The 17,158-nt window shown below is 53.2% G+C and overlaps 1 protein-coding gene across 3 annotated transcripts in view; it reads right to left on the bottom strand.

The window, feature by feature from the left end:
* RUBCN (rubicon autophagy regulator) overlaps positions 1 to 17,158 on the bottom strand; it is a 31,913-nt gene that overhangs the window by 8,719 nt on the left and 6,036 nt on the right. For 2 of the 3 annotated variants that reach the window (XM_082056925.1, XM_082056923.1), the window contains exons 2-13: positions 12,081 to 12,234; positions 9,430 to 9,513; positions 8,404 to 8,563; positions 8,125 to 8,231; positions 7,415 to 7,555; positions 7,040 to 7,196; positions 6,274 to 6,819; positions 4,161 to 4,256; positions 3,880 to 3,995; positions 3,155 to 3,356; positions 2,692 to 2,793; positions 1,811 to 1,885 (exon numbers count right to left, since the gene is read on the bottom strand). In XM_082056925.1, coding sequence (XP_081913051.1) covers positions 1,811 to 1,885; positions 2,692 to 2,793; positions 3,155 to 3,356; positions 3,880 to 3,995; positions 4,161 to 4,256; positions 6,274 to 6,819; positions 7,040 to 7,196; positions 7,415 to 7,555; positions 8,125 to 8,231; positions 8,404 to 8,563; positions 9,430 to 9,513; positions 12,081 to 12,119 — 1,825 coding nt within the window. In that variant the 5' untranslated portion in view covers positions 12,120 to 12,234. The remainder of the gene's footprint in view (positions 1 to 1,810; positions 1,886 to 2,691; positions 2,794 to 3,154; positions 3,357 to 3,879; positions 3,996 to 4,160; positions 4,257 to 6,273; positions 6,820 to 7,039; positions 7,197 to 7,414; positions 7,556 to 8,124; positions 8,232 to 8,403; positions 8,564 to 9,429; positions 9,514 to 12,080; positions 12,235 to 17,158) is intronic. The other variant, XM_082056924.1, reaches the window with a different exon arrangement.

The raw sequence follows: 17,158 nt of genomic DNA, 5'->3' as shown, positions 1-17,158 counted from the left end.
TGGTCCAACCCACCTGCTACAGCAGGTTCACCAGAGCAGATCGCACAGGAAGGTGTCCACGCTGGTTTGAATGTCTCCAGAGAAGGAGACTCCACAACCTCTCTGGGCAATCTGTTCCAGTGCTCTGGCACCCTCAAAGTAACAAACTTTCTCCTCATGTTTAAGTGGAACCTCCTGTGTTTCAATCTGTGCCCATTGCCACTCATCCTGTCATTGGGCACCACTGAAAGGAGTCTGGTCCATCCTCTTGACATCACAGAATCACAGAAAGTCAGGGATTGGGAAGGACTCTGAAAGACCACCCAGTCCAATCCCCCTGCCGGAGCAGGAACACCCAGATGAGGTTACACAGGAAGATGTCCAGACAGGTTTTGAATGTCTCCAGAGAAAGAGACATCCACTTGACTCATGTAGTGGAGCTCAGCATGGATGCTTGACCCTCCTTATTTGACATCCATTGCTAGAAACAGGCACAGGAAAGCATCCTAATGCTAAGCAATCTGCACATCTACATCATGCAAATGGAATTCTGGCTACAGAAAACAGGGAATTCAGGCAAACAGAGCCTCCTGACCACGTATGACACTGGTCAGACACAGCTGCCATGCCCTGGTACCTTCAGCTCTGTGCAGGAAGGCACCACATGGTCCTAGACTACGAGAAACACGAGCAAAGAGCGGAGCACACACAGCACAGTGTGGGTCACGCGTTATGGGGGGCAGAGCCAGCACGTTCAGACGCTGCCATCATCTCAGGGATGGCAGAGGGACCCACACCTGACCCCCAGCTCCCGCAGGGGCCAGCACTGGGATCGTGCCACCGCTCCCTTAATTGCAGACACTCCCCAAATGCCTTGAGTGAGCTGCCCAAACCACCTCTGCTGCCAACGCTTTCACCAGCTGCGATAGACTCTTGAACAGCCCCCAAACCCAAGGATGTCACCCCAGCCCCCATATGCCAGGTTCAGGCCAGGATGAGCCTGGATTAAACACAGGACACAGCAGGGCAGATGAGGAAGCTCTGAGCACCAGCATCTCCATCAGGAGCAACGTGCTGGTGACAAACGCCTGACAGGAGAGATCAGCAGCAGCCCACGTAGGCTGTGCACTTGCTAAAGCAAAGAGGGAGCACATGAAGGTTATTTAAATGTTGCCAGCAGACCAGAAGAACTATCTAGTAGTATTGCAAGCAATAAAAATACTAAGCAAGACCTGGCTGCCCATGATCCTGGTGCCTGGGGTCTCCAGGGTGAACAAACTACCTGCGCCCTGTCTGCTCCCACTACTTCTCCCTCCGGGACTTCTTTCTGGAAGGATTCTTCTCCAAGTCAAGTCTGAGCAGGACAGGAAGGGCTGACTGTGGTTCAGATCACAACTACAGCAAAACAGCTCTGCCATGTCAGGCAGGATAATGGTCCCCAAAGCACCTGGGATGGAGACCTGGTCCCACATTGCAGAGGACTCTGCTCTCATCCAGCCTTCAGCTTCAGCAGCTACAGAGCCACAAAGCTGAGCCATCGGCCCACCAAGCCCTACCCCAGGCAAGCCAGGTCTTCACCACAGCAGACAGGTAGGATATATCCAAAATACTGCATGGCAAAACGCCCCAGGGAATGGAGTGCACGGCAGAGCTCTGCCTCCTCTCTGCTCCATCCTGCCATATCATCTTGCTGTGGCTTTTCTTGCTGACGTCTGGATGACACTTCACAGCTCCCAAATCAGGCAGGTTTCTGAGAAGTGTGCAGGTGCACACACGCCCCCCCCTTGCACACACACGCACGCATGCCGCAGGGGAGCACTGCGGGTACTACCTGAGAACAAGGAAGCCATTGACACTGAGAGGCCGTCCTTGGACATTTGAATCAGGTTAGATCCATCGTTACCATCTGTATAACACGGTGATGACAAAACAGTTGACTTCAGTGCTTGAGCCAGGCCAAAGAGAAAGGGCATAACACAAGAGCAGCACTCGCACAAGAGAAGCCCAGAATTGAATTCACACAACCCTCCATGGGCTTCAAAGCAGAGCCCAAAATCCAGCCCTCAGGGACTGAAATGACAGCTTTGCTGTCAACAGTCATGGGATGAGAAGTTTCTAGCTGGAGACTGGACTGTTCCACCTTCTATTTAAAGTCAGTGAGATGGAGGTACTGCTGAGAAATCAGTCATCCACCCCAGAGGATGAACAAGGCTCTGAAGGGACACCCAGGGAGCCAGACAGGTCTCCTGCGGGCAATAAGCTCAGCCACCCAAGCTGCCAGGAGCAGAGACTACAGGTATTACATGTCAGGATGTGACCGGCACCCAGCACTGCCACCCCAGATATAAATGGTCAGAGCTATTGCTCCTTCTGCCTGGGAGGAGGAGATCAGGACAGCAGCTCTCCCATCCCTCTCCAGCTGTGACAGCCGCTGTGGGGACCAGGCCATGAAATGGAAACCAGGCCATGAAATGGAAACCATTCAGAGGCATGAAAGCTAGAGGGTTACAGAGGATTTTGAAGGAAAGTCATGCCATCACATGAAGGAAACTGGTTGCTCTGCCCATGCTCAGAATTCAGCCATTTCTTTAGGAAAAGCCGCCCTGAAGGCCAGAAGGACATGCTCTTCTTCGGCAGGACTGACCTCAACACAACCACACCAAGGAGAAGCCTGTCTCTATGCAAGAGGCCAGTGCAAGCATTCCCTCCTACCTCGGATCTCGTACTCTTCCACATCCTCCGCGGAGCCGGAGTCAGAGAGGCGCGTGGAGCCATGGGAGCTGAACTGGGACCCGCTGTCTGTCGCCATCAGACCTGGGAGAAATGCAACAAGCCAGGTCATCAATGGAAGTGGTCTGAAGGGTCACTGATAGCTAAGGGAGAAGCTTATAGCCAGGTATGGCCAGGCCAGGGAAGGAGAGGTCAAGGATGGAAAACACTACGGGTTAAAAATTAAATTCCGTAACTCAGCATCAGCAGCACACAAGTGTTATCTATGTACAACATCAGTCCCATTATGGTCTTCAATAGCAGCAGTTTCACAAATCTCTGCAGCACCCTGGTAGCAATATGATTGTTTCCCACGAATGGGCAGGAAGGCAGGATGCTATAAGGACAGGCAACCTGCAGAAAACCCACATCCCGCTACTCGACGAGCCCAAAAGACATCACCCACTGTCTGAGCCCATCTCCTGGCAGGTAGGGAACAGGTGTCTGGTGCGGATTTGCTGGCGCCGGATGCGAATCTTTTGTTTAAGTTCCTGGATCTCCTTGTCGCTGTCTTCCTCCTCTTCCTCCAGCTGCCGGTTCATCATGTTGCATTTCATCAGCTCAATGGCAGCGATCAGGGATTCTGAGATGCTGAAGTGGGCATTCTCCTGCAAGGCAAGAGCAAAAGCATTCAAGGCTCTACCATGGAAAAACTAGGAAGGCTTGGTAAAATCTTGTTCCCTGCCTGTAATAGGGAAGAGCTTATTACTCTTGGAGGGTGGTAGAAAGACCTTAATCCCTGACAGCCCCACGACACCTGACTCTTCCACGAGGACCTAGAGACTAAAGCCTTATTGGGCACAAAACACAAGGGGCATCCTACGACAAGGGTGTGCAACACATCCCCTCCAGGGAGTCAGCACATGTCCCTGAGGAGCCCCAACACAGAATCATAGAAACATTTCCGTTGGAAGAGACCCTCGGGATCATCGAGTCCAACCATAACCTAACATATGCTGGATGGACAGGTCCTGGCTGCCAGACACCACTGAGGAATTCAGCCTTGAAGTTCTGTGCACACCTCTACAGCAGGAAATACTATGGGATTATCTTCCCCCCAGAAGGAAGTATCACTGAACCTGCAGTGAGACACGTTCTCCAACGCGCACAGGCTGCTGCTGCCTCCCTCACCTTCTCCAGGTCTGCACAGCTGCCGAAGTCCTGCTCAGAGAGGTAGCTGATGAGGGACTGCCCTTCCGAGGGTCTTCTGAACATCCCCTCCCCCGAGCTCATGTACTGGCCAGAGTCTAGAAAAGCAAGAGACAAACATATGATGGAAGGACCTGCTGCTCACCCCGTGCTGCTGTGCCCAACCAGCATCTCACAAGCAGGTGCCAGCAACTGAGGCCACCACAACTGATGGAGGAGCCTGACCAGGAGTGAGAGTCCCTGCTGAGGCTGGATGCACTCACCGTACTCCATGTAGAGGGAGCTGGGTGTGCTCAGCTCGCTGCTCTGGGTGGAAGCACAGACCGGCCTCCTCCCTCCGCCTGGATCGCCATGGGACTCTGGAAAGGGAAGACAACACCAGAGAGACATCAGTATCCCCAAGGTGCCCAGCCCACAGCACAGGGTGAAATGGAAGGGGTTCAACATCACACAGACGGGCACAAACGGATGGGAAGCAAGGAGGAACACCCTCCTGCTCCGTGCCATGGCTGAGCGCAGGCCCAGGAGGGAACAAAGCTCAAGGGGCATTCCAGGCAAGAGAAGAGAAAGGGAAAGAAGGAGACGAACTCATGAGAGCCATGGAGCAGTCAAGTCCTGAGCCTTCCTCTCTTTAACACCTGGCAGAGCTGGGGGATGCAAGAGCCTTCAGCAAGGGCCTCTGCCAGCCCCTTCATCCTGCTGGAGCATCTCTGAGGGAAGAGTGATCCCCAGGGCAGAGAGCCAGGAGACAAGGGGAAACCTGAGCAGCCAGGGGATCTGTGGGGCTCCCAGCCCTGCAAAGCATCCTGGACAACAGCAAAAGGAGGCATCTGAAGGACATGCTCTTGCTCAACTAGAAGCCAGGGTTCCCTGCACACAACCCTGGAGCTGGGTCTGCAGTGCCCAAGGTGACCTGCACGGGCTGTGGGCAGGGCTCTGCTCCACCGCACACCACAGTCCAGGTCTGAGCTGGGCTGAGCCAGCGGGGACTGCCAGGAGCTGGACCAACAGCAGCTGGTGCTCCATGGACAGCATCCAGATGGAGCAGCTGGGTGACCGGAGAACTGCTCAAGGAGACTGAAACCCCCGCGACTGGAGTGTACAGCGGAGAGCTACGAAGATGATGAGGGGTCTAAAGCACCTTTCTTATGAGGAGAGACCGAGAGAGCTGGGTGTGTTCAGCCTGGAGAAGAAAAGGCTGAGAGGGGACCTCATCAATATTTATGAATATCTCAAGGGTGGGTGTCAAGAGGATGGGATCAGACTCCTTTCAGTGGTGCCCAACAATAGGACGAGGGGCAGCGGGCACAGATTGAAGCACAGGAGGTTCCACCTAAACATGAGGAGAAACTTCTTTACTTTGAGGGTGTCAGAGCCCTGGAACAGGCTGCCCAGAGAGGTTGTGGAGTCTCCTTCTCTGGAGACATTCAAACCCACCTGGACACATTCCTGTGTGATCTGCTCTGGGTGAACCTGCTTAAGCAGGTGGGCTGGACTAGATCATCTCCAGAGGTCCCTTCCAGCCTCTCCTCTCCTGTCCTGGCTCCCAAGGTGGTGGGGTGAGGGAAGGGTAGGGATCACAGCTCAGGGACTTGGTGGCCAATGCTCCCTAACACCATGCAGGGGAGCTGGGCACCCTTCTGGGTCTGGTCCACTGCTCCCAAAAAACAAGCTGGGATCTTCAGCCAGGTCGCATGCATAAACCTGCCCACCCTTCAAAGCACCAGCTGGGGCAGAAGGAAGAGGGTTTTTTTTGTTTTCTAAATGGACAGTAATGGGTTGATGGAAATCCTGACTTGATGCAATGATCACTGATGAAGAGCTGTTATACTGGCTCCCAAACCTGCCACCGGATCTTCTATTATAATGGTGATATCCCTGAGGCCTCCTGGGCAGACAGAGGAGGAGAAGGGCAGCATTAAGGAAGAGAAAACAGAGACAGACTTGTTACTACTCGGCAAGGACCTCCACTTCTCCCATGAAGACAGAACTGGTTGGGCAGACTCCCCCAGACTGGTTGTCCCATCACATCCCACTCCCACCATGCATTCACCCACTCCAGGGCACAGGAGAACCCAGAAGGTTACCAGCAGGATGACAATCTACCAGTAGGATGGGCCCAAGTGCCCTGCCATGGTGTCATGCCCCAGCCAGGCATGGCCAGCAGAGAAGCAGGACAGCTAATGCCATGACATTGCTGCTATTTTCTAAGTTTTTGGTAAAAGCTGCCAATATCAATAACAGCCAGACCCAGGGCACTCCAGGAAGCAAGATGTCAGTCCATCTCTCCAGTGTGGAGCAGGGGTTGCCAGGATCAGCCTCTGGCACCGAGGACTCCCACACCCCAAAACCATCCCAGAAAGCCCGTCCTGTTACCGTGCAACTTCCCCGAAGCCACATTGGTGTCGGAGTGCGAGCGCACGTGGCTCTTCTTGAGGATGCTTTGGGGAGCTGACGACTGTCCCTCTGAGAAGCTGGACCGGCGCAACAGGCTCAGGCCCCTGCTTCCACCTCCGCTTGCCCCCTGCTCCCCCAGGGATGAGACCGAGTCCAGCTTCTGCGAGCTGCTGGAGGAGAAGAGTTTGGAGCTACTGCTCTTGGTGCTGTTGGTGCTGGCGCTGCTGCATGCCCGGCCCCGGCGCCCCAAGTTCCCGATGGCCAGGTACTCCGGCCCGTCGTTAGCGTCGCTCTGCGGATCATCCTGACTGCCTGTCCAAGTGTCCTCGCTCTGGCTGGTGGTGCTGGAGCTCATCTCGCTGGCCAGAGAGAAGGGGTCTTTGGGTGAGGGGACGTGGAAGGTGCTGACAGAGCCGGGCTGCTCCAAGGGGGACCTGCCCTCGCTGAAGGAGGACCGGCTGGACGGGCAGCACTCCTGCGGCTGGCTGGCACCGGAGCTCATGGAGGAGCTCGCTGGTCTCCTGTCTGGACAGAGACAGGAGCAGGAAGTCACAAACCCTGGCACAAGCAGAGCACTCTACAGCAATAAGCTTGTGGCCTACCCACCATAAGCAAAGCCAGGGATCTCCCTCCCAAAGTGGGCAGACATCTTCTTGCACCCATCCACCACAATGAACCCAAGAGCAGAAAAAAAGGCAAAGTCTTTTATGGGTCTATCCTGAGCTTCCCAGCCCACCCTCGCTACCTGAGAGGCCAGACGAGGCTGGATGGTGCAGGCTGGAGAAGGACCCAAAGCAGCGCTGCTGTGAGCAGCCTGGAGCGGGGATGTACGGGGACGCAGGGAGGGCAGTCAGGCTCTGACTCTTGGTCACCGGAGCTGGAATGTCACTCTTCCTGGTAAGCTGAAGAGAGGTGGCATCATTAATAAATCAGCATTTACAGGGCTACATGACAAAGGAGCAGCAAGAGAAAGGAATTGACCTGCAAGTGCCTGCTCAGCAGCCAGCAAGGGATGCGGCAGCACTGGGGGCAGGAGGATGGGGAGGGAAAGGCATTGCGGTGCAGGAGGGAAGCGGCTCTTTGTTCGCAGCTACACCACAGGCTCCCATCAGGAAATTACCAGGCTCCCAGCGAAACGATCCAGGCAGCCCAGCGCCCCAGGCAGATGGCTCTCGTGTCCTTCAGCGTCGTGGTCACACAGCTCTCTTGTCCCAGCAGCAGGACCTGATGCGCACAGGGATGGCAGTGACGTGCCAGCCAGCTGAAAGAACACAGCCCCCATTTAATGAAGCCTCATTAATTGCCTTCCTCTGGGGAGCTCTGTGCAAAGAAAGCAGCTGCTGTTCCCCTCCTCTGGAGAGGGGGCAGCTGGTACAGGGCTGCACAGGGGTCACTGGCGTCACCAGCAGGAGGGGGCACCCAGGTGTCCTGGTGCTGTCCATCCGCTCTGAGGATGGCTGACCTTTACAACTGTGCAGCTCTGCCTGCCAGCTCTGAAACCTGAGGCTGTTGGAGATATCTTGGAGGTGTGTTTTACAAGGAACCAGTCCTCAGGTCCTCATACTCAAATCCGCAATGCCAGCCAGGTGTGAGGTACCTCACTACAGGCTCCACACAGCCATCTTCCCCACCCCAACCCCCACCAGGCTCACACCAGCAGCTCAGGGACCAGTTCACCACTCTTCTCCCCTCTTGGAGCTCCTTTTGCTACTTCCAAGTCCAGCCCCTTGTCCATTGGCTCCACATGCCCTGAATGAGACCTCGCACAAGCAGCCACAGCCAGCTGGTGTCTGGAGAGAGCCAGGTGGAAAAGCTGGGACCTCAACTCACCATGGAGGTGTCAATCTGAGCCAGAAGCCTGGGGTTGTTCTGCTCGACAGCCTCCAGGCACTGCAGCATGGCCGTGACGTGGGCGTCACTGAGCAGGAAGGCAGTGTCTGGGGAGAGAAAACTGCTGGTCAGGGGGGATCCCTCTCACCAGGTTTGACAGTGCTGGTTGCTCACACACAAACCACTTTTTCTGCCATCCCCCCTCCCTCCCACGTGGCTTGGAAACACCACTAGCTAGATATTTTTTTAATAAGAAGGAAAAGGCCCGTTGCTCTTTACCTGTGTAGAATTTCCTGATGTACTGCCGGTTCCCCAGGAGCGGCCTCAGCTGTGCTGACAGGCAGTGGCACTGCAGGCTGTGCTGCAGCCACAGCTGCGCGATGGCCTGGTCCCCCGGGCCCTCTGGGCTGGGCTGGCCGCTCTCCTGCAGGCTGATGAACTGGGGAGGGATGCCAGGCACAGGTTAAGGCATGCAGAGGCAAGGGGGGAGCAGGGATTGTTCCACCGCACGGCTTTGGTTCCCCCTCCGATAACTGTCACTGCCAGCGGGAAGGACGTGTCCCAGCAGCTTCCCGGCCACCAGGGAGAAACAAGGCTTCAAAGGTCAGCCAGTGACCAAAGTCCTCCCACAGCCACCAGCACTATGAATTTCTCCGGCACACTCTCCCACCCGTGTGCCTCACGCCTGACCCGGAGGGACTCCACGCTCCCAAATCCAACCTGACCCCAGTGGTGACCATCATGTTCTTGTTGACACATTAACTGGGGAAGCTGAGCTGCTGCAGCTTGTAGAGCTGGACTGGGGTCACACCCCACATCCCCCCGCAGCAGGCTGGACACAGGGACCACCAGTGGTTAGTCCCTTGTGCCCAGCCACAGTAGGAGCCATGGACGTCAGCACAGGGCAGCCAAAGAACGAGAAAATCCCTATGCGCCAGCGGTCCGCACAAGCCAGGAATGGAAGAACCAAATGGTCAGGGCACAACCCAGAAACGGGACGGCCCAGACCTTCAGAGATTTGCACAGATGCATGAATCACCCTGCACACACACAAGAGCTGCTTGTGCTGGTTCCCTTGGAGATGTTCGCTGCAGCCAGCCGAGCCAAGCTGGAGACTGGCCTGGGAGAAATAAGCAGCCGATTGTCTCAGCCCAAGACACGCTGAGTTCCCAGGACGTGGCTTGTGCACAAACACGCGGCTGCTTCAGCCTCCAGAAGCCGTGAAACCACTTTATGCATGCCAGGGTATCAGCCAAGGCGCCACTATCCCCACTGTGCACAGGCAGCCACCCCACCAGAACCCACCTTCTCCAGGTGATGAGCAGAGCTGGGACTCAGCCAGCGAATGTCCTTCACAAACTGCCAGTAATCCTTCTGCCTGCAGCACACCTGCCCGGGACAGGCACCGTTAGACACCACCACACACATCCCAGTTCAACAACAACATCCCCCACTAGTCCCAGGCTACCATGAGAGGACAGTACCCAATCCCAGCAAGAGGGGCCAGAACACAAACAGAGGAAGAGCAGCGCTGCTCTACAGAGAAACAACACAAGTGTGTAACGCAGTTTTGTAGATCAAGGGATCTAGTGAAAAAAACACTGGCTTGATGTAGGTAAGTTGTCTCCTGTCCCTCCTACGGTGACCTCTGAGTCGTGGTCAGCCAACAGGCAACCACACAACAGATCCCCTGGCACTGAAGGGCTCGCACCCCTGCAGCAGTGCAATATGGATCTCAAGGGCACCTCATCGGTGGATCGGGGAGCAGAAGCTGCACCTCTGCTGCCAGGCAGGTGAGGGCACATGGAGGAGACAGGAACGGACCACAGGTGCCAGCTGCACCTACAACAAAGCGTGTTTTTGGGCTCAGCTCTTCCTGAGTCCTCCCAACCACTCTGCGTGGCCATGTCACATATGTGTCCCTGGTCCTTTGAAGGTTTGCCAAGTTCAAGGCTGACCAAGTTCTCAAGTCACTGTTCCCCTCCCTGCCAGAGCAGGACCTGGAGGGAAGCCCTGACAGCGCCGAGAGCCAGACCTCAGCGAGGAGACACAGAGGGCAACGTGGAAACACCTCCTAGCAAAACCAGCAGCCACCGCTGTCTCCTGATGGAAGCCACCACTGAGGACACCAGAGCAGCTGAGCACGCCAGGTAAGAAAACCGGTGTTGCGTTTCTACCAGCTCCCTGCTGCTATTCGCCTCAGCTTTATTCAGACTATCAGTTGCTCTTTTTCTTAGTTATTCTTCACATTAAAGAGGAACTGCAGCAGAGTTGCTGTTTTCCTCGCCACCCCACCGGCTGTAAACACAGCCCTAAAATGTCTCTCTTCACCAAAAGGCTGATTTTTTCTTTTTCCTCCATCTCTATTTCCTCTTTCACAAGCATCAGAGGAATGGGCTTGGTTTTGTGGTTTATTTGTTTGGGAGGGCTGATTTGTTTCTTTAAAACTAGAGAACTAACATGCCCGTTTTAGTCCTCTAGATTGAACTGAGGTTTTCTGCACAAATAAATAAAAATTGCTCAAAAGTTTAAAAACCTCTTACTCTAGTTCTCCTTAGACATACACATGGGTTTTTTTGCCTTTATTTATTCCCACTTGTATGAAAAAAAAAAGTTGATAAGAAAATAATAAGTAAAAGGAAGTGTTTTGCTGGAGCAACTATGAGAAAACTGATGTCAGGAAGCTGTATTTTCAGAGGCCTCCCTTGGCAGCTTGTATAGCTGAATTGGTTCACACGTGCTCGAGCAGGGGAGGCATTTCTAGGTAAAAGAGCTGCCTTTGCCCATAGTAAAAGCATTGAGGATGGCAACACACCATCCCACTTCACAGGTCTGGCATGAACAGTTACCAACAGACAAGTATAAAGCATTTCAGCCTCACTTCCTGAAGCTTATTAATAGCACATCTGTCAGAAGGAAGCACTGCGCTCCTCACATGCCAAAGGCATCTCCTCTGTCCGCAGATCTCCAAAAACTCCCTGGCCTGCATTGCTGGGGACTAACAGGAACAGAGAAATGCCATAACGAGAGGTGGCTGCAAACTTAATACATTTAGGGAGCAAAGCACCCTGCTGGGCTGAGCTGCTGGCTCTTCCTGGAGCCTTATTAGCTGGAGTGCAGTGTTGCACAGGTGCGGTTCTCCTGTCCTGGACCAAGCTGGCCCGTGCAAGCTGCCGGCAGCTGCTCTGCATCGCTCGCTGCTCTGCATTGCTCGCCGCTCTGCATCGCTCGCTGCTCTGCATCGCTCACCGCTCTGCTGATCTCCGGGTAGCAGAGCCAGCCGCTGGGAAGCCTGTCCCAAGGCATGCCCTGCAGACTCACTGCAACTTTCCATTGTAAATTAATTGTGGTGGTAATTGCAAGGTGAAGGGGAGATCTTCAGGTCTCTGCACACAAGTGGGAAAGAGAAATTCTTCCAGGCAGCCATGAAGCAGGGAATGGCTGGGTGAGCAACTGCAAGGAACAAAGAGCCTGGAAAGAGAGACCCCATTCATGCAGAGTGTGGATTCAGCTGCCAGCTCCTGTTATTAACACAGCTATCCAGAAATACTAAAGATGTGAGGTTTCTCTTGCCAGTCCTGGCTGGGAAGTTGTCCAAGTGCACACGATATGGGCCTGACTCATCGCAAATGCAACTTCATTGCTCGGCTGCAGCAGGACGAAGGGGAAGAGGAGATGGCCTCAGCGCGGGAGGCGCAGGTACTTAGCAAAACTATGTCAAAGGTGGATGAGATAGAAAGAACACGCACCCATGTCCCTCTGACAACCACAGCGATCGCCAGGCAAGCTCAGTCCCTGCTTCAATAATTTCTAACACTGCTACAAGCGTTGTACTCGCTCTACGAGCACTGAAGCAAGCTGCAAGCTGCTGCTGCTCATGACAGGCACCGAAACTGGTACAGACAGACTGCAGCGCTGGCAGGACAGACAGCAGTGCTGGCAGGACAAAGACCTACCTTGTCGTGGATGAGCCCGTGGTAGAGGATGCTGTGCATGTCTCTGCAGAGCCGTTCCAAGCCGCCATACTTGGACCAGACATTCGGGTTGCTGGTGGACACCAAACCTTCCACTGTGGTCTTCAGATTGCCTAGAAGCTTCCAGTGCTCCTTCCTGCAGAAGAACACAGTGAGTTGCAGCAGATACACAGCAAGAGGAGCTTCACAATGGGACCAGAGTGTTGCACTCTCTCCAAGGTGAGGCTGAAACCTTTGGTGGTCCAGAAGCTAGCAAAGGTGAGCTAAAGGACTTTATATCTCCCTGTAGTCTCCCGTGCAGTTTGTGGACAAGAGGCCCTATCATAATGATGCTTGTGATGACCAATGTGATCTCAGGAGACAGCCAGAACAAAGACTCCTGCAACACACCATTTGCTTAGTACAGGCGAACAAAGCTGGGGGACATCTTCCCAGCCAGCCTCTTGCTTGCTTCACTCACACCCTACATCAGAGACTGTTCAGAGCATCGGCCCATCAGGAGCACAGCAGCTGTAAGGTGATGGCACGATGTCCAACACATCTAAAAGACACCGGCCATGCTGCTCCTGCATTTACAGAGTGCAAAACACACTGCTCGAGCGGTCCGGCACCGTCAGGATGCAGAGATGCTCCCCTTCGAGCTCGGCAACTCATCACCTGCATCCCCACCTCTGCAGCTGCTCTCTGGCCCCAGAGCTGCTGTGGGCACCAGTTGATTTTCTTGCACAGGGTTCATCACATTCTGGACAGAGATGAGCAAACTACAGGTGTACTCTAGAGCTCGCACAGCATTTCTGATTGATATCAAGCCCCTCGGCTGTACTGTGTATAACAAGAAATCACCATTATAAGCCATAAAGTGGGAGTGATGGTGCAGAGAGGTAAAATCATTTGCCTATGCAAAAGCAACTTTGCAGAAGGAAGCTTTAGATGACTGAGATCTCCCTCAAGCTGTTTGACAGCGTTGCCAGAGGAACAGCGGCTGTCAGGAACACGTATTCACATAGGAGCCACTCCCTCAGAAACAACAGGAATGTTGCAAAGTATATTTGGGGATGTAAATGCCAAAAAAACGCGCCTCTGCAGGGTGTGTAAGAAAAGCACTGGGGATAACAACTCAGAATGAAATACCAGCTTTTCAGCTGGCAAGAAACAAGCCAGTGTTTCAGACATTAATCCCTCTCATCACCCAAAACAAACTGGATTTCCAAAGCAAAAGAAAGCAAAGGAAAATAATTTTAAAACAAACAACATTAACTAAAATTGCTGACATTTTCATCTTTGTGGATGAAAGTGTGGACTGCACACCTGTTGCACAAAGGCACTAAGCAGTAACATAATCCTGATACTTAAAACCAAGCTTTTCTCATCAATATTCTATTTCTGCAACTTGTTTGTTATTGCAAAATTGATTAAGTGAACAAAGAGATAACCAAATAGTGGCTCTACTTCAAGCTCCCACTCCCATCATGAGGTCTCCCCAGCAAAACCTCACCACGTTCAATGCTCACCTACGCTTACACCATGCAGAAGCCAACTCATGCCACCAGCAAAGCCTGTCACCCTGACAGCACACGAGCTCTAGAACACCACTGTAATGCATAAAGATGTATATCTTTATGATGTACTTAGACTAACAAGCACAGTCAGGGTTTGTCTCAGGAGAGACTGAAGAAGAAAGCACAAATATCAATCCCAAGCGGCTTCCTGAAGGAGATCCCGCTCAGGGAGACACAGAAAACCAATCCAGTCACTATTCTGAATTTATGGGCTTTTCTCATCCCTGCCCTGAGGGATGCAGATGATCTTTGACCAGGGACTGGTGATGCCACTCTGGGCATCTACTGATGCCCTCATCTGCAGTATCATCGCTCCCTGGTCAAAGACCATCTGCAGCCACCAAGCTCAAAAGCTCACCAGCTCCTCCCCAAGATAAATCTAACGCTCAGAGTTAGGAAACGCAAGTGAAAGCTCGGCGACGCTGCGGATCTTCCAAGTCAGTGAGTCAGGGAAACTCCCTGTTCTTTCTTTCACGCTATAAAAAGCAGGCGATGCACACGAGGGTGCGGGAGTAGGACACGCAGAGCTGTGCCTTACCAAATGATCTGTCTTGTTCAAGGAGTTCCTCCCCAGAGGTAGGAAACCGGGATCCAACACTCTCCCTCCTAACACAGGGGAGACTAAGGTTAAGCAAGCCTCGAACAAAATAACCTCAAAATGTTAAAACATTGGACTCAGAACCACAGAGGGAACAGGCAGTGCAATGAAAGCACTTTTGCAGAGGGAATTCAGAAGCTACCAAAAGTGAATTAAACACCTGTAAGACAGTAAGGATCCCATGGGACCTGTTGGCCCAAAGCAGTTGACAAGTTGGATGCACAAGATCCTACTGATGTCCAAAACCCAGCTGTTTCTGGGCTGGAACCAAGTTCATGCTGAAAAGCATATGGTGACACAAGGATGAAGAAATGAAGACTCGTATAGTTGGCTGCAGGTGGCCGGGACATCGAGGGCAAGCGCAGCTAACCACATTTCAGCTTTGACCGGACTCATGGGTTAACCCCAAATTAGTGGCAGTTTGCTCCCTCCCACTGGCAGAGCCTGAGCCTGGGCTGCCAGAAGGGTTGGCAAAAGCCTGAGTCTCAGCTGCCCTCAAGTTCCCTGTTTTAGCAGATGTTTGGAGCAACACTAAGAAATCTGCTTGGTTTTTCCTGAATAACTAGACTTCTCCTTTGCTAGTGCTAAAGAAAGCCTGAGATAAGGTAAGGCCCATCTCATAACACATCATGAAAACATCCCGATGTACAGAAGGGCAAAGTGAGCAACACACCCCAGGGAGGTCACAGTACATGAGCAGAGCTTCCCCTGCAAGAACCTGACGTGCTTCTGCTCTCCTGCTCCAGCAGAGCCTGGTTCTCGCAGTCAGAAGGGCCGATGGTGTTTGCAGGGGCCATCGCTGGCGCATTGCTGAGACCTCTGTCGTACCCCTCGCTTCTCTTAAACACAACCTCTATCCAGCCTCCAATTTTAGCCACCAGCTCCATAAATTTGGTGCTGAGTTTCCTTGCTTTACCACCACAAAGTCTTTCTTCAGGTACAGCAACATCAACCTGCCACCAGGAACTGTTCCAAACAGAACCGAATGTTTTGCACTGGAGTGATAAAAGACAGAATCCAGCCTTGGAGCAAGAAATGGCTTAACGCCAGTGCTGATGACTACCAGAGGGAAATGCTGCTTGACTACAAGAGGGAAATGCTGCTTGCTCACATAAAGCTTTCTCAGCCCCTCCATGCTGGCAAGGGTATGAACTTCTCTTGGTCCGACTCAGCAAAGGTGACTCACGGTCGAAACAGGGAGCCGAGCTGCTGACTCAGGTAAAACAAATCCCTAGTTATTTCCAAAACAGAATTGCACAGGTAGCTAGTATTAAAAAAAAACAAAAAAAAACAAAAAAAAACAAAAAAACAAAAAAAAAACAAAAAAAAACAAAAAAAAACAAAAAAAACAAAGCTTGTTTTTCTTGTGAACAACATCTGCTGTGTCTCTGTCTGTGTTCTGCAGGCAGCACTCGGCAATGGCGGCTTGAACTGTCCTCTACCTGGAGGAGTTTCTCGATCCTTCTTAGGGCACTAAAAAGATCGGGCTGAGGATGCCGAGGTCGTGGAGGGACTTCCACCAGGTCTCCAAGGACACTCCTGTGCCAGCTGTCAGCTCCTCCTGCGGATCCCGAAGGCGTCGCGGAACCCGCCGCTGCGCACAGCCTGCTCCCGCCTCGCCGAGCCCGGGTCTCCCAGACAACCAGCAGCCCCTTCCCCAGGCTCCCCCGCCTGCTCCTCCAGCAGGCGCAGCACTGCTGGGAAATGGGATTATAAGCAAGGCAGGCTTCGTGCAATTCATCTGCAGCCACGGGGAGCGGCTGATGAGGCAGAGGAAGCCAAGAGAGAGCTCTGCCAGCCCAGCAGCGCCGGATGGGGAGAGCCGAGCAGGCTGGCTGGGAAACCGAAACACAGGGCTGCTTGCACTGCTGCTAAACCAGTGGGCACAACCACAAAAGGCTCCCCCAGCAAATGCAGCCCAGAGCTGCTGCTTGCCAAAGCACCCTTGCTCCACACTAGCAAAGGAAGAGGGAATAAAATAGGGATCAAAGGTGGTTTTTAGCCTTCTCCCAGCAAATAGTTTTGCCTGCTCATCCTGGCAAAGCCTCCTGTGGACCAGGGATGGTGTCCAACAAGCATGCTGGCAGCCAGAGGCAGCGACAGGCAGAGCAGACCCCAACACAACCCACCTCCCTGGGACCAGCCGCTCACCGTCCTCCATCGCTCCCAGGGCAGGTTCCCCTTAGGCAGCCATCAGTCACAGCCACCACCCACAGCAAAACAGCACCTCGCCAGGAACTAAAATGCTAAACCATTTGCACAAAGGACTACACGGCTCTGCAAGGCCCATGCCAGGATCCTCCCGAGTGCATCAGTGACAGCCAGAACAAACAAACCCCTCGTGTGCCAGCACCAGAGGGGACGATGCCCTCCTTGTCCCCACAGGAGGGCTGGGGGTGGCACCACGTCAGCCCTATTAGTCACACGATGGTTGAGTCTGGTAGTGCAGGACGTGCACTTGCCAAGGCAAGGAAATGCACAAAGATGATTCTGGAAAGAAAAAGAGGTGAATGCAGTCAATTCCTTTTACCCTTCTGAACCTGCTGGGTGTGAAGCATTAGCTAAAGAGGGAGAACACCTTGAACCCTGCAGATCAAAAGGCACCCCAAACCTGCACTATAGCTTTAAAAGCACGAGTACATTTTCCCAGCTGATATTGCTAGCAGGAACAGAGCAGCTAGCTGCGCCCCTCAGATAAGGAATGCTTCTCTCCCATATCAAGTTTCAGCTGCTCCCTCCTCCCCAGCCAACACTCCCATTCCCATCCAACACCCATCCTGCGCTCCTGAGCACCATGGCAAAACCAAAGCACAGAGCGAAGGCTGAAGACATGCAAAAACCTGAAGCAAATAGGACTCATCATCAAAACACCTCCAGGGAACCACCTCTGCTGCTTTTATAAA

Source organism: Streptopelia decaocto (genome assembly GCF_964273445.1).
Source record: "Streptopelia decaocto genome assembly, chromosome: 6".
Taxonomy (NCBI): domain Eukaryota; kingdom Metazoa; phylum Chordata; class Aves; order Columbiformes; family Columbidae; genus Streptopelia; species Streptopelia decaocto.
This window is presented reverse-complemented; position numbering and strand designations above follow the sequence as displayed.